Source organism: Protopterus annectens, chromosome 11.part0 (assembly GCF_019279795.1).
Source record: "Protopterus annectens isolate FY-2018-M chromosome 11.part0, PAN1.0, whole genome shotgun sequence".
In the NCBI taxonomy this organism is placed as follows: domain Eukaryota; kingdom Metazoa; phylum Chordata; order Ceratodontiformes; family Protopteridae; genus Protopterus; species Protopterus annectens.
The window spans coordinates 609788963-609806998 of record NC_056745.1 but is presented as its reverse complement, the minus strand read 5'-3'; the positions used below and the strand labels follow the sequence as shown (position 1 = coordinate 609806998).

Sequence of the window (18036 nt, the reverse complement as noted above, 5' to 3'; positions counted from 1 at the left end):
TTGGAAGTTGTTCCCACTAACCCAAGAGGGGGGATGTGGGAGACACTTATTGACTACAAAGAGTTGTACTGGCAGCTCTTTTTAGATGCGAATCGTAATTTTGGGCTCAATGACATGGTATCATTGGCACATACCAAGTCCTACGCACGAGGGATTGCACGGTCCAAACCAAGTAGAAAGCACCAAATAGACCAGCAAAGCAGCACAGAGTTCAATAAATTTATTAGATACTTGTGTCAATAACAGACTAGTTTCGGCAAACAGCCTTCTTCAGTGTAACACAATGTAGTCAAGTTCCATTTTAATCATTTAAATACTTAACTAGAGCCAATCAAAATTTTTTGCTCATGAATATTCATAAGTTTGAAACATATTTTAATTTTCTCATACAAAAAATGCAGTGGGTACTGTATATACTGACAAAATCAATCCTGAATGTGAGGATAGACACCCCAAAGAAATGCATACATAGAATTGGAAAGTTGTTAGTATATTATGGCATATCCATCCAGTCATATACTCATGCTCATGTTTGTATCAAACTGTATTTAGGTAGCCATTGACACTAGCTACTAAACCAATGTTCATCAAAAGCACCAAATGTATAGTATATCAAATACTTAAATTAAATAGACTCAGAAAAATGGGGAAATATAGGGCATATATATAAGAAGTCACAGTGAATATACATATGTGAATGTACGTGGGTGTGCAAAGGAGCAAAATAAAATAGATAATCAGCATCATCCATAATGTGAGGCTTAAATCAAGGATTAAACCCAAAATATGTATTAATAACCTCCAAGACTAATAATATGATAGTAAGTACAACTATGTAGTAATAACATGTCTTAGGTACTAATAAAATCAGTCCTGAACAGTAAGGGTGAACACCCCAAAAGACACGTACATAGGATAGGACAACTTATTGGTATATTATGGCATATCCATCCAGCCATATACTCATTTTATGTCAGTCTGTATTTGTGTAGCCATTAACAGTAGCTATTAAACAATTATTCATCTAAAGCACCAAAGGTATTGGATATCAAGTACTTAGGTTAAAAGGCCTAGACAAGCTATATCAGAAAAATGGGGAAATCTAAGGCATATGTGTAGGGGGTTGAAGTGGGTATACGCATGTAACTGTATGTGGGTATACAATTATACATACTGAATAATCCATGCTGTGAAGCTTCAATCAAAAATTAGAAATTGAAACCCAAAACATACATTCTTAACCTCCAAGACTAATGATATGATAATATGTGCAACTAGTTAAGATAATAAATAAAAAAATATGTTAAGCTTGCATAACCACAGGGGTTCAAATTGGTCATTGTTTGCACATGGACATTGTCCATATCATATATATTATTGAAGTAGGGCCCATGATCAATACCAAACCAAAATGTTTATATGTTCATTAACCCTACATAAGGGGTAACCTGAAAAGATGTAATCCACTACTTGGTGTCAGATTTATCAACATTAATATTAAAGAATAACCAAATTCTCCTATAAATGGTCATTCAATCCAGGATGAAATAGACCCCCCAATGTAGTAATCCAATATTTCTCTTTTTGATCCAGTAACCCATGCCAGCCCTGTTTGTTGGTTCTATCTCCAGAAATGCGATCAATAACCATAAAGGTGAACCTGGCCTGAGGATGTTTTAATGTGTGTTGATATAAGGCACTGGTCTCCTTATGGTTTTTCATATCACTGCGGTGTTCATTCATTCTAAATCTCAAAGCCCTAGAGGTTTGTCCAACATAAAATCCCCCACAGTAACAAGAGGCCAGGTACACCACCCAATCGCTACTACAATTACCAAAAATCTTAATATCAAAAATTCTACTGGTATTACGACTGGTAAACTCCTTGGATTTAAGCATATACTGGCAGGATCCAAAATGGTATCATTGGCCCCAGTTTTAAAGATGAGGGCTGCCAAGCTTTGATTTAATGAAGTTCTTCCTTGGTCTATTTTTATGATCTTCACTGTTTTGAAATTTTATATACATTCTCAAAAGACAAGTCTTGTATTTTCAGCTTTAAAAAAAGTTTAGTGTGTGGCTGTAATTAACTCAATGACCACAAGATGGTGTCTGGTTATAACATTAAACCTACAAGTCTGAATGACATGTTATATAGTAACATTTTCAAAGAGATTCATTTAAAAGTATAGAAAGTTTTTAAAGCATTGGAAAACTTACATTAAATATATACTAAATATGTAACAATTTGAGTATAAATGGTTTTAGTGAATTGTATTCATTTTTGCAAGTGTTTTTAACATGGCTTTCATGAATTAATTACTCAATTAAGTGATTTTAATTTATTGTGCTGCTTGATTGGATAAGAGATCTGTGATTAAATTCAAACAGTATATAAAACCACCTCATTTTAAAATTGATGTATAACTGATGAAGTTGTCGACGAAAACGTCTATGTGGATACGTTATTGTTCTTTTACTGATCCAGTCTCTACTGTGGAGTTTTTAAGTGCTTATTAAAGCAATTTTTCCTTGGAGCTTCGATTCATTTGTGCCTGGTGGAGTATTCTTAGTTAACTTTTTTGGTCATACTGTTCTTGGCTCACTCACTTTTTATTAATTAATAAGAAAGGCCAAAGAACAATGTCTGGTCGGTAGGATAACTACTTCCCAAGCATTCTGATCAACTATTGTTATTATGATTGATTTATTCTTTTAATTTCTGAAACCTTACTCTCCAGGCCTTTGCTCAAAGAGTCTTGCATGGCCCAGTCTGACCATCCTGGTACACAAACACAATAAATAAAAATAAATAAATAAAATTGGGGAGACCGAAAATATTTGATCATGTATTATAGTTAGCACCTCCCAAAGCTGTACTTTCTTTGAAAGTTTTATTTGAATTAGTGACTTAATCAAGGTGACTTCCAATAAAAGAAGACATTATTTTCAATTGGGATAATGTGGAAGTAGATAATGTCACCTTTTCTTGGGTTTGCTGCTTGGAGTGTTGAGGTGCGGAGTGAGCACAAAAAAATAAATAAATAAACTTTCCCTTTGAGCTTCATATACCTTCACAACAATGCTTCTCTAATTGCACCAAGATGTCATATGTTGGTGATATAAAACAATCACTTCCAAAGCCTCCTAGAAATAGGAAGATTAAGTCTTAGCAAAAATCGTGCCACTCATCCACCTCATGCATACCTCCCATGAAGTTACCCCAAGCAAAAGCAATCCATATTTATCACTTTGAGCCATAGCAGCAATACAAGTGTTTTAGTGATAGGTGACTATCATCAGTCACACTGACTCATCACTCACAATGCTGGACAAAGAAAGGGTTGCAGCGAGTTGTCTTTCAGATGCCAAGATCTGTGACATTACAAGGGCCCTAAGAATCCTAAATCTTGACAAATATGATTGTTATGATAGAGGTGCTTGTGGGAGAGAATGACTTGAGATGTAGAACCCTGAGGGATATGTAGAGAGACATGTCAGAACTTTCCAAGCAAGGTATAAATACAGGTAAGTCTTACCTCAATCCAGCGGTAACCAGCCAAATATTCATTCACTGGGGCACTTTTTGCTGCAGTCTGTTTGCCACCCCTTACAACACCAAGTGTAGCAACTACTTTGCCACAAACCCCCCCAGGGACAGCCACCTTGGAATGCTCTGTCACAGCTATGGCTTCCTGGGCTTCTATATGTTTACCTATCTCTGCCCGTGATACCCAGATTCTTACAGAAAGCAACAAAGTACAAAATGACTGTCATCCTCATAGCCCCCCTTTTGGTCTAGACAGATCTGGTCTCCATTTCTAAGGCTTCATCTCAGGGGAGCTTCACTGACTCTTAGATCTGTTACCGGATCTGATCTCACATCCTTCTGGGAAGACTCACCCAGACCTTCACAACTTGAAACTGACTGCCTGGTTTCTCCACTTCCAGTAATGGCCAGTAATACATTCCTCTCTACAGCAGTAGTAAGAATCCTAACAGCATCCCAGAAAAATTCCACCCAAAGGATCTGTTGCAGAAAGTGGAAGAAGTTTGTCTCTTGGGACTCTGCTTAGAACATCATCCCCTTTTTTTGCCCCAGTCGTAGACTTCCTCTGTTTACTACCTACACTGTTTCACTCTGATTCTATTCTTTCTAAGATTACAGTCCAATTGGTTGTCATTTTGAATTTCTATACTGGGTTTTAGGAATGCTCCCTAACTTCATATAAACTCTATAAGGCTTTCCTCAAAGGAACCTTTTTCACAAAAAGGTAGTGAGGGACTCGGGTATTGGGGTTGATAGCATTCTCTCTTTTGACCATCATGTGACAGTAGTTGCCAGGCTATCCTTTTATTTGTCTCAGCTAATTGCCAAGGGAATGTTATCAAGGCGTAAAGAGGTAATCACTCCCTTATACTCAGCATTGATCAGGAAAATTATCAGGTACATCACCCTGTTTCGGATTTATCCTACAAAACCTATCAAACAATTATAAAGACTCCCAAAGGTTCCTAACCAAAAAGATCACAGGTCTAAAGTTCCTGAGCTACCAAGAGAGGTCAGAAGCGGTATTCCTTAGATTTCTGAGGGGACATCTCTGTCTCACTTATGAGCCATTAGGAATTTGATTGTCCTGGACCTCCTGTTTCTCTGCAAGTCCAATTATCTCCACCAGTGTTAAATCTTTACCAACAGATAAATAAAACATGATTGAGGCATAGGTTTATAACTCTGCACCTTCCAAATCTTTGGAATAAACCTCCCTTGCATGTTAAGCAGTACAACTCATTGCCTTCCTTTAAACATAAACTAGATGACTGGATGGGTCTCCACAAATATACTGCAAGATTGACTGCAAAGGCTGTCTTGGACAAAGAAGGTGCTGCCTGAAGGAGGGTACTGACAAAGCGAGAATTGTCATGAGACTCAATGGCCTTTGAATAGCCCTGAATTTAGTACTTTTACTTGGCACACAGCTGTTGGTTTTAATTCCAGATTTAATTTTACCCATTATACTCGCTACTGTGCTGCACCACTGATCTTTCTATGCTGCACACTTGCATCCTCTGATGAGACTCCGACACATGAATTTGTAGTTATATACACATAGGTTCATAGGTGTTTAGTAGGCTAATGACCACAAGGGCCTTTTTAAGCCTAGCCATGCATCCCAAATCTCTGGCAAGTTCTGATACCCTTGATAAGTGAAAGCAGGGGCTTGGGAGATGAAACATTTACAAGCTAGGGCCTGGGAGGTGAACCATTTACAAGTTGTCTGTGTCCATTAGAGACATAGGTGCCAAACCAGGGATGAATTTCCTCTTTCCCACCTAATTGTCCAGGTTGCACTTGAATTGGGTTAGGGAGAAACTCTGCTTCGCATGGATGGGGCGCCTGTTCCAGAGATGGGGTAATCTCTGGGATACATACCTGTCTGTCCAGCAGGTCCTGTTTATGTTACAGGCAATGTTTAAGTCTTTAGAAAGGGTAATTCTGGTGCTGTTTGTTTTGCGGATATGTAGCAGGTCCATTAGAGTGGGGTCTGACAATGCCCTCTATGTCAGGCATAGATCTCCCCTCAAAAGCCTGTAGGAGACAGAATACAGGGATATAGCCTTGAGGTGGTATTCATATAACATTTTACTTAAGCCCTGTATTCTTTTAGTGAGGAACCTGTGTGGCTGTTCCAGTTGTTGGATATGCCTGGGTAGGTACATACCAAAGGGGGCAATATACTCGATGATAAGTCTGATGAATGCCGAATACAGTGGAACAATGACTTCCTTGGACTTAGATGCCATACCTTTGTTTATAAGTTGTGCAACATAGAATGATTTCCTGACAACTGTAGATGTGTGATGATCAAAGGCCAGATTACTATCTATGTGTGTCTGTAAGTCCTTGACTAATGGGTCAAGTCTAAGAGGTGTGTTGTCAATATGATGGTTACCAGGGCTGGATGAGTTCCTGAAGAATACTACTATGCATCTCTTGGCATGTAGTTTTAGTCCATTGATCTGACACCATTGTCTGTGTCAGCCCCTCCTGGAGGACATTTGTGTCAGTGTAAGATTCAATGACAGCTCCTAATTTGCAATTGTGCAAATTTAGTCAGTCAGAGACCACTGACATTGACCTTGCCTTCAGAGAAGTAAATGCCAAAAAGGAGCGCTCCAAGGACTGATCCCTGAGGGACTCCACTTGTGACTGGTTCTTTCTAGAGGTGGACTCCAATTCTAACTTCCTGGATCCTGTCTGTGAGCCAGTTGGCTACCCACTGGGTGACATACGAGTTTGTACCTAACCTCTTGAGTTTGTCATCAATGCCCGAGTGGAGTATTGTGTCAATAGATGTCTGCTGCATGCATCTTCGAACCATAATGACTGTGTAATTGTTGTGTAGAACTCCTTTACAGTCATGGATTTGGAAGTCATTATTAAGGAATTAACACCTCATTATCTCATTATGGGATAAAAGCTGTTAATCAGCTAGCACATTATTCTCATTACGAGGTGCTAACTGTTTAATAATAGATTCTGCAACTGTATAAACACACTGGGCAGCAGTACTCAGAAAACTTTCTTTATTCTTTTTTTCCTTCTTCCTTCCATTTAGGCCTGTGTTTAGGCACAACATATATCAATTCCTTTCTTTCAGTTTAAGATGTAACCAGAAAAGAAATGTAATTACTTGCTCATTCAGTTAAATGTCTGCAGGAATAAGTGTCAATGGATATAATTTTTAAATCAAGTGTGAGATGCAGACTACCTGGAACGCAGCTTTTGGGGTAGATAATTATTTTTGTCTTATTCTGCTTTTTCATTAGAATACTGATTCCTGTGCTGTATGTAGCACAGACTATGAAATTCAGGGATACTCATTTCTTACTCTCTTGTATTTCTGTGTTTGCTATATTTGCATACTTGCACCCCTGAAAAATTAAGCTTAGAAAGTACAGTAGTACGTGTTACACAACATTTGAATTAACTGTTTGGAAAATGCTGCATTACTTTAAATCAGAAATACAGCATGGCATTGCAAGCAGATGTTGTGTACAGACAGGCATGCATAAACCTACCTATCATTATATATGTGCAAATAAACAAACATAAAGATGGAAAAAACAGGGAGATATAGTTTTGTGATGTTAAACAGATATGCAATTAAAGTATCTTTTCTCTGTGGCTTTCTCGTGTTGCTCAAATGTTTCACATTAGAATTCCCCTTGAAGTCAAGTCATAGCCTGATATAGTCATGAACAAATAGTGCATTTTGTTTTTGTTACACGTGTAATTATTCATTTCCAGTCACATTACTCAAGAAAGTATCCACATTACATATAATGTACATTAAGAAATTGTCCATGGATATCTTTCTTTTGCTGTATCACATTATTTATTTATTTATTTATTTATTTAGTGACATTTGTTAACCGGGTTGGTTCAGCTGGGCTTGTGGCCCATTTTCAGTGGAGACCCGAGGAGAAAAGCTCCATCTCATTCTCATAATCACATTGTTCATTTCTCATAATCTTATTGTTCATTTACTCACAAAGTGAAAATATTACGAAGGATCCCAACATTGTGACATAGATGGATAAAGCCCTGAATAGGACCCAGATGACATGAGTTTAAGTAGCAGTTCCAGAGTTGGAAGAGCTGGATGGAGATGGGTGAGAGTGAGTGGCTTATGTCAGCTTGTCCATCCTGGGAGAGGGAGAAGTGGTCTGTGGTTGGTCGATCATTTCCATGCAAACAAAAATAATATGTATCTGTATCTACTAGAAAACTGTACTGAATACTACTTTGTATAGGCTAACTATATAATGTGTATTCTCCATCTTACTTTGTGTTTACTATTGTACATTCTAATTATTGTATTTTGCTTATATTTCTGTAGAGTTTTTCTCCCAGGGCCTTCACTGAAAATGGGCTTTTGGCCCTGTCGGGTGTTCCTGGTAAACAAATGTAAATAAATAAATAAATATAAGATGATGCTGATGATGATAATATTAACAACAACAACAATAATAATAATTAAGACATGAGATGTAGGCTTTGTACTCCCAGACCAGTGAAGGTAGCTTTCAGGGGTGTATGGATATGAGAGCATGCACTCATGGGGGGTGGAACATAAAAGGCACTTGCAGTGATGCAGAGTGCTCTTATCAGCCATCGGGGGGGGGGGGGATTAGGGCCTATAGAAAAATGCCCAGCAGTTCATCATGATGAAGGCTTCATTGTATGGGTCAGGGGAGTTGCAAGTGACAGGAGAGTGGGGCAAGGTACTAGGTGGTTTTAATACTGCAGAGGACGTCCAGTGGTGATATTTCTGTTCTGTAGATTCTTGGCTTGCCATTCATGATGGTCCACTGACTGGCTCTGGTGAGCCACTCAGTGGGCATTTACAGTGATGGCTGAAGGTTTATGGTCAGCCAAGGTCAGTGTGCCTCCACATTTGCATAGATAACATCTATTGCCCAAGTCATTGGTCATGTTGCCTGTAATAGGGAGCAAATGAACAAATGGGCACCACACATTAAAGGAAGGCTAATGACTGACAGGGAAGGAGACAAAAATCATAAAGGCAAAAAATATATATATACCAGAGGTTGAAGATGTATAATTTTTTAAATATAAGTTAACTTTGTTACCAAAAGAGTAACTATATATGTTGGGAAGTATGAAATTAAATGGAAATTCCCCCAAATTAAAAATAAATACATACATAAATAAATGGATGGCTGTTTTATATGCCTTTGTAAAAGACAAAAGAAATGTAAAGGCACACAGTGTTGCGGACTGCATCTTACTGTGACCTTGAAATAAGTAGACAAATCCAGACTACATTATGTAGCATTCTGAATTTAAAGGACATCTATGTTCAGTAGATGAAATATATGTTCTCATTTTATTTTGTATCTTCTTTGAAGCACTGATATCCCTGGGCTATTGTAGTTGTACATTGTAAAATGTTTATGAATTGTCCCTGCCAAACCGTCATGATTTGTTTTGCTTTTAAAGATGGTCTCCCCCCAGTTTACTCTTTGCCCCATAATGATTCATCAAAAGGATACAGCCTTTTTTATGGTCATGTCATCCCATTTAATTGTTATGGATGTCCTGCAGTATTGTGCTTTTCTGACCATATGTGACAAAAGCATCATTGTTTAAAATGTTTAGTAATGCCCTGTAATTTTGGTTAATGACCATTTCCTAAGTGACCTTTTGTTATACATTTAAATGTTAGCCAGTTTAGTTGCTTTTTTCCTGCTTTGGAATTATAGTTCCAGATATCTCTCCTCTGCAGAATCTGACTGAGGTGTGAAGATGTCACCTGTAACAGGCAATGCATGTAGACTGACTTGGCAGTCTTCCCAAGAAGTAGTACCTAGTTTGCAGGTTTTAAACAGACTTCTACTGAACATTTGATGTAGATGGAATCAGTGGTTTATCAATGACTGTGTGACCTGAAGAGCACATGAATCGATGCATTCAGTGCTGTGGCAAGTGGTTTTAAAGCAGAAACAAAATAATGTGCATTGATATTTCAGAGACAGGTAAAGAGAGGCAAACAGGAAGAGATATCTGAATCACAGAGATTTTTAATTCATTGTTCCTTTGAGTCACTTTCAGGACTTGTGAAGGAAAACTGGGCACCTGTTTGTGGTTGCCCTTTAATATAGGACTGTATGACTCTTTTGCCCATGTTATTGCATTTTTCATTAATCAGTTTTCATTAAAAGATTGGTTATTAATTTATCTAGAATATTAAAGGTAAAGAAAGGATACACAAAGACACAAAAATACAATTCTTTAAAAAGGAATTTTAGTACCAAGACTTATCTATTTTAAATTGTCTGTTTCTGCTTATGTCAATGTTACTATTGTATATTTATGCCCATTATATATCTGTTGCTAGCCTCATTGCCTGCGGGAGGAGAAGATAATTCCTGAAAACCTACCTTCTCCTTCTGATCAGTATATGCTGAAGTATAAGCAGTATGAAATGGAAGTAAAGGAAAACTACAAGCAATATTCCCAGAGAATAGCAGACAAAAATTGTGTTGTTTCAGAACCACAGAAATTTGAAAGGGGAATACATGCTAAGCAGGTATGATATTTGCTTGCTAATTACAGTGCATGATTTCTGAATTATCATTATGTATATGTTGGCACATTGACGTCCTTTATATTTGATAAGATAAAAAATCCATTGTTTGCGCAGATAATCCTGGTAAGAAGTCTGTCTTTGGTATTTATTTTTTATTATTTTATTTTACATTTGTTTACTGTGATAGTCCATCTGGGTGGAAGCCCATTTTCAGCAGAGACCCAGGGAGAAAAGCTCCAAATAAAAATATACATTGACAATTGCATTACAAAACATGGTTACATATATCCATTGACAATTATTGGATCATATCACAGGCACAGTTACAGAGCTTACAGTAGCAATATGAGAAGGTTAGAATTCCCCCCCATTTATACAAAGCTGGTGTGGATTTACATGCAAACGGATTTATACATATACATTTTTAGATGATAGATATATTGATTTTGTGGATTTATATTATGAAGATAATAATTGTATTGTCTTATACTCTGTAACAGGTTGGTGCTGTTAGCTTTGTTAACCTAGACTGATGGGAGGAAAAGTTTAGAGATAGGAGAATGGTGGAGATGAGATGGATATATAGGTAAGGGAACTCTGATTGTGATTGTTCTGGAAGTAGACAGTATGCAGGGAAGATATATGTGGATGCAAATTAGCCTGGACTGATACAGGAGCAGATACTTTTGCTAGAGGCGTGGTCTTTTAGCAGTTTTTTAATTGTATTGGGTTAGTAGTGTTTAGAATATGTTGGGGAATTGTGTTCCGGATTTTAGAAATGTGGTGGTAGTAAAGGGCATCTTTTGGACACTTGAAGGAGTGTTTTATGCGAAGATCGGAGTTGTCAAGTGTTTGCATATGGTTGGAGTATTTGTTGTAAGGCTGGGGTTCTATTTGGCTGGTATACTAGGCAATGGGTGAGAGTGAATTGGGTGTAGGTTAATTGGTGGGGACGTTCTAACAATTTTAGTTGTTGTAAAGCATCACAGTGGTGGGATCTGTGTGGGGCGCTAGTGACAAACTTTGCTATTTTGTTATAGCAGGGCACAAGTTTGGTAAGGTCAGTTTTGCTAAGGTTGGTGTGGATGGGGGAGGCATACAGTAAAGTGGATAAGAGATGAGTCATGGCAATGTCTAGTCTGGACTGGTTAGTAAGGAAAGGTTTAAGGCGGTATAGAGAGTCAAGTTTGATATGTGTTTTTTTCATGGTTTGAGATAGGTGTAGGTCAAATTTCAGTTTATTATCAATTGTAACACCTAATAGTTTAGTTTGTGAGATGGGGGTTATAGTAGTGCTGTTGGAGGAATGTATCTGAAACGTGGCTGGGGTGGTTGGGAGTTTTGGTGGGAAGAAAGAGCATCAGATTGGTCTTATCTGGGTTCAGTATGAGGTTTGCTTTAGTTAGCCAGGATTCTACTTCAAGAAAGGATTGTTGTGTGGTAACCTCTAGCTTTTTGAGGGAAGATGCAGAACATATGAGGGTTGAGTCGTCTGCGTACTGGATGACTGAGGCAAGGGGGTGGATTTGTGCATTTGGTTAGTGAAGATATTGAAGAGTGTGGGACCTAGAATGGAACCATGTGGCACTGCTGTGATGACAGGGAGTAGAGATGATAGTTCCTGTTGCCATCTTACGGCTTGCTGGCGTTTGTTTAGGTAGCTATGGAACCATAATAGGCAGGAATGGCTAAGATTTAAAGTGGCTAGCTCTGACAACAGTTTCTGATGTGAAAATTTGTCAGAGGCCTTAGAGAGGTCTAGAAAGATGGAAGAGACATACTTGTTATGATTTTTGTGTTGATTTATTATGTTGGTGAAACTGAAGAGGGCAGTTGTGGTGCTGTGATGGGGCGAAAACCATGTTGTGTGTGATAGGATGTTGTTGGACAGAACGTTTTGCAGCTGGAAATGGATGCATTTTTTCTAATATTTTGGAGAGGAGTGAAAGAATGGCAAGGGGTCTGCAATTTGTGAGATCAGTAGAGTTGCCTCCTTTTTCCAGGTTAGAGGGACGTAGTTTTTGGTGATAGAGCGGCTAGTTAGGATAGAAATAGGGTAGACTATGACTTCTGGGGCAGATTTGTGGAATTCTGAAGGGAGGTTGTTTTCAGGTAGGCTGGTGGGTTTTTGTTTACTGAGTAGTTTTTTATGGTGTGGGTTGGGACAGGTTTAAAGTAGGAGGTGTTCATGGCTTTGCTATTGGTAGCTGGGATGATAGGAGTGGTGTTTTGGTTGTTTTTAATAAGAGTGTGTATTGAGTTTATGAAGAAGGAATTAAACTGTGATGTTATGCAATGCTATCATCTGAGGGAGGTGTGGTGAGTTTAGGAGTTGAAGTATTTCCAGGTTGCAGGAGTTATAGTGACCCAGAATTTGTTGTTTTGGTGTTTTTGTTGTGCAGTGATGTAATAGTTTTTTTTTTTGTCAGCTTTGATTTGGGATTTAGCTTTGTTCCCAAGTTGTTTGTACTGTAGTAGATTGTCATTGCTTTTGTTAGTTAACCAGTGTTTCCATGCCTTATCCCTTTGTTTTAGCAGGTCTTTGGTATAATTTGATAGCCAAAGTGAGTGGTGTTTTTTTTTTTTATTTTAGCTAATCTACAGGTGGCTAGGCTGTCTAGTACATTAAGGAAGGTGGTATTAATTCCTAGGACTGCTGCCATAGGCATTAGAACTGTATAACACTCAAAACCTTTTCCAGGCTGCCTTGAACCCTCTTCCTTCCCATCGTGCATCATTTATCTCACACTCTTCAGTTCTTCCTTGCTGCACTTTGAATGAATGTAGAACAAAAAAATAAGAGTCTGACTCTTCAACTGAAAATCCAGTTAGTGTTATGTGCAAGTTTGTCATTTCTTTGTTAGTTTTTTTTTTTTTGTCTTTAATTTTACTTACAAATACTGTATCTGTCTGCATTTATTTCTGTCAGAAGGTCCATTTGAATCATTCTTTGAGTTATGCTGGTGCTGGAGTTGTTTCTTGAGTGTGTGTGTGTGTGTGTGTGGGGGGGGCAGCACATGGCTCATTAGCATTAGCCACTCACCTGGATAGCTGCATTTGCATGCAGCTTCAGCAGGTAGATTGCTGGCTGTGCTACAACTACTTCCTGAGTAAAACCATGTGGAAAGATGATCTTTGAGTCAGTCAGGCTTACTGCACTGCAGAAACCTTTTGAGTTAATGCTTCAGCAGTGCAGAAACCCTTTTTGAATGCCAGGAATATTCAATGGAGGAATCTGAAAACGGTATTATAGTATGCTCGATTAAGTGTATAGTTTAGACATTTTAACCAGAATTCAGTTCCTGAATATTTTACGAATGTGGATATTTTTCTCCATGCTATTTTGTTAATAAAACTGTTGTATCTGTTTGTTGCTATTGTGCACTACAGTTTAAGTAAATGCAGTGGTACCAGTCTTTACTGTAGACATGAAATTCCTAACTGAAATATCACTTAATTAAATGCAAGTGCTGTTGTGCTACTAGATTCATACCTTTCCAGGTATTTTCATTATCCTACAGTTGGAAATATTGTGAAGTTTAAGACCTGTATTTACAAGTACTGTTTCAAAGAGAGGGTAATGGGGTTTTGGACTACATTTCTATGTATGTTCATCATATTGATCACAGTAGCCTTAGGTATATGGGTTATTTCCTTCATAGTATATAACAGCCTTCCAGCTTCCGGAGGTTCAGGACATTTCCAGGCTCTCAAACTGTCTGGCAGCTCAAGCTTTACTACCACCAAAGAGTACGCTCCTCTGAGACTTTCAAGGATCTACAGTTGGCTTCTACATTTTTTTGCTGGGTGGATAAGCTCCTTTTGGGAGAAAAACCTTCTATTTTCTTAATTTTCTTTGGATAGGAGTAGTTTACTGGGTCTAGCTCAGGGTTTAATTCAGGCTGTTGATTCTTCTTGTAAAGTAGCTTTGGGTGCAAGAAAGAGGGATTCATCTTTTCCTGAAGAGATTCAAGATTCTGAGTTTGAACAGGAAGATATAGGGAAAAATAATTATTTTTAACCTCAGATTTCTGAAACAAACTCGGAGGAGAGCTCAGTTTTTGATTCTCCGTATGGGGGTGGGGGTCTCTTTCTCTGAGTGTATTGCTAGAATGTCGTAGTGTTTTCAGTGGGAGAACACTAAGGTTTCTCAGTCCCTCAGATGAGTTGTTACTGAAAGATTTTCCAGAACTTAACACCCATTCCTCCTGTTCTATCTGCTTTAGAGGTTGTATGTATTACTGCTTGCAGTTTTCCTGATAGTCAGTCAGCTGCCCCTAAAAAGGCAGATATGAATTATAAAGTTCCTCAGTCTTTAACATTTTTATACACTATTCACAAAATGGACCCAGCAGCTATAGCTTTAATTGATTCCACTGCTGCCAAGCACTTTATTAATTCTAATCCTACTCCTTCTGCTTTTCTGGATGCCTTTTCTTCTGCTTCCAAGCCTCTGGCTTCTCAACTTCCTGCCCTTAAAAGGTCCTAAGGAGTGTAAATTCCTTTACAAATGCCCTTCTGCTGATCAAGTTGTAGTTTCTGTGGCTGCTGATAAACCATCTGGACTTCTGCCATATACTGGGCTACTCCCTACTGATAAGGAGAGTAGAATTATGGAAAGGTTGTGGAAAAAAAGGTTTACACCTCAACTACCCTGGCTTTTAGTGCTATCAGCTATCACACCCATATGATTAAGTATGCCTTAGCCCCACTTCCTAAGGTTACTCAGCTTCTTTCTGACCTTCCAAATTTGGAAGTTAAGTCTCAGCTCAGTTCTATTCTGGGGGCTTCTTCTCAGGTGGCCATTCCATTAAATGCAGCTATGATGCAGCTGATGCATCTTCCAGAGCTGCTGCTTCAGGCTCTGTCTTGAGGAGATATTGTTGGTTGAAACTTCAACCACTCCCTGATGATTTCAAGTCTAAGATTATGGATACCCCTTTAGACATTAATGCCTTATTTGAGATTGCTGCAGCTAATTTGTTCAAGTCACTGCAGGAGGAAGGGAAGGCATTACAAGATTTAAGGCGCATTTTTGTGTCTCTAGTTCCTAAGTTCCAAAGAAATTATCCTGCTAAAACTGCTTTTGTTAAGAAACAGTCTTGCACTCCTTCTATAGGTACGAAGACAGCTAGGAAAGCTTCTCCTTCTAAGCTCTCTGACTGCACCTTTCCAGAAGTAGTCCTTTCCTGACAAGGCAGGTAGTCTGTGACTGCCACCCATACCTCTCCCACATTTTCTTTTCTTAGCATCTCTATTTCTCTGTCTCCCCGCCTAGGAACATATAACTCAATATTCTTGGCTCCTTTCCTTTATACACAAAGGGGTACTTCATGGTCTGGAAAACTCTCCCTCCCTTCATGGAAATCCCACAACCAACAAAGGAACAACTTTATTTTTTTCCAGAGGTGCTTCAGGAGTTGAAATGCTAGGGAACTATTCAAGGGGGGGGGGGGGTAGATCGCTATTCCAGGATGTTTCTTGTACCCAGGAAAAATGGCCCTTGGAGATCCATTCTGGACCTTTTTCACCTCAACACCTTCCAGAGGCTTCCAACCTTTTGTAAGCTCTCTCTACAGACTTTATTTCTACTCATCCTTCCACATACTTTTCTGACCTCCATGGATATCAGGTATACTTACCTTCATATTCCCATCCATTCCGTCTACAGGAAATGTCTGTGTTTTTCTGTTGCTTCCTCACATTTTCAGTTTTCTGCTTTGTCCTTTGGTCTCTATATGGCACCAAGAGTATTTACAAAATGCTTGGCTTCTGTTATTGCTTTCTGCTGAATCCAGGGTATACAGGTCTTCCCTTTTCTGGACTGTGACGCCCCCTCACTGGCCCAGTAATTAAGGAGTCTCAATCCTCACCACTGGCAACAGTGGAGAATGTACACACTGGGAGGATGACAAGTACACCCACAGTAAAGCGCAGTTTCCCTTAAGAGCACACAGAGATCACAGTCAGTCTGGGGCTGGTTTCTCCTTTTTTCTCCAGATCCCTAGAAAGACTCCTCACTGGCACAGATAAGGAGTTGAGATCCCAGCTGAGTGACCGAGCTAAGACCTCCAGCACACTCTCTGTCCAACCAGTGATTTGTGTCCCTGCCCAAGTAGCTGACTTTGAGATTTGATTTCCACAGACACACACACACCTGGGAAAGGTTGGCACAGGTTTACTAGCTATGCCCCCTTCTGCCCAGACTATAACGTAGATTTTCACTGCCACCAACCAAGGTCCTTATCCGCTACTTTAAGGCCCTTAGCAAAGGGTGTCCAGTCTTATTGTGTAATGTTACTATTAATCCAAATGGAAGTTTGACCAAGGGCCAGGCTATTAGGAGTGGCCTGTACAGTGTCACCAAATAGATATGCAAGTACTCTAAGAGCTTAAATATGTCTCACAGGTATCAGCCACAATGACAGGTTTAAATATATTTAATAATAAATAATAAAAGAACAAGACAATACTCAGTAAGTAATCAGTTACATCAGAGTTCAAAATCACAGAAAATATTTAAAACAACATTGCAGGACAGTCTTAAATAAATAAAAAAAATATAAGCTGTACTGTACTATATTCCTATCTGAATCTAAAAGAGTTACTATGCCCGAGTTAACTTACTTACAGCAAGGCAAGTTCAGAGGTAGTGAGTGGATGTCAGATCGCCACTTTTGAAGGCCTGGCAGACCTTTTTGGTGAGGGAACAAGCCCTTAGAACTTTGCCTGAGGACATGAGAGTCTGGTTAGCGGATAGAGAATGTAACACAGCAGATTAGTTGGGAAAAAGGGAGACCTATACCTAGCAAGCAGGGCATCACTGCACAGGAAAGGGGTACCCAGTGGTGCTCATGGGCCTAAGGGAACCGATGGTTGGCAGTCTAGACCACCCCAAAAGAATCTACCAGTAGCAGGGGAAGCAACTAGTCCAGGTACATGTCCAGGACCAAGGGTTAGATGTTTTAAATGCAGCCAGTGGGGGCATGTAGCATATAGATGTCCACAGAGGCAAGTTGGAGAACAAAAGGTGGGAGAGCCAGTAAGTGGGATTGACAGAATGTCAACAATAAGTTATCTCGAGACAACAAGGGTACCGAACTGCCACAAGGGTACCGAACTACCACAAGAGGTTATATCCTATCTTAGTAAATGGGAAAAGAGGATATTGCTAAGAGAGACACAGCTTCTGACCTAACTATTGTGAAGCCTGCAGTGGTTAAAGAGGAGCACTACTTATTTTGGCAGTCTACTCCAGTCAGAGCTTTAGGAGGGACCCCATTCCAAATACATTTGGCTACGGTTCACCTTGACTGAGAATGTGGAAAAGGAAGCCAGCAAGTAGGTGTGTTTGTGGATATCCCTCCAGATGTCCTGATAAGGAATGATTTTGATAATGCAGTACCTTGTGTGCATGCAGTTATAAGCAGTCAGGCTTTGAGACAAGCATGTGGGTCTGGTAGCCTGGGGGAGACCCAGACGGACCACACACATGCAGCCAGGACTGGTGAGGTGGTTACTTCAGGGAGGGAGCCACCCTGTAGTATTGAGACTTAAGGTAAGCCACAGCTTGTTTGTGGGTACTGATGTTCCCTTGGACAGAGTGACTGCAAGGGCAGAAGTGAGTAGTAGTACCCAGGCTGACAGTGAGGCAACGCTATCAGAGAATACCAGACTTCCTGTGGAAGGGGAGCTGGGAAGGGTTATCAAGAGAGAGGTGAGACAGGCTCAGCTCTCAGACCCTACATTACAAGGCCTGAGGGAGGTAGCTAGTGAGGCACCTGATTCTCAAGGGAAGGGGGAATCTGTATACTGGACAGAGCGTTACTGTATAGAGAGTGGACCCCTGAGAGAGGGCTACAGGGTGAGAGAATACAGCAGTTGGTAGTGCCCATAGCCTACCGTCTGTCACTTCTAA

General features: G+C 39.4%; 1 protein-coding gene across 1 annotated transcript in view; it reads left to right on the top strand.

The window, feature by feature from the left end:
- Positions 1-18036, top strand: part of CAPS2 (calcyphosine 2) — a 2181571-nt gene that overhangs the window by 188523 nt on the left and 1975012 nt on the right. Inside the window, exon 4 of the mRNA XM_044087229.1 lies at positions 9927-10118. Within this exon, the coding sequence (XP_043943164.1) occupies positions 9927-10118 (192 nt within the window). The remainder of the gene's footprint in view (positions 1-9926; positions 10119-18036) is intronic.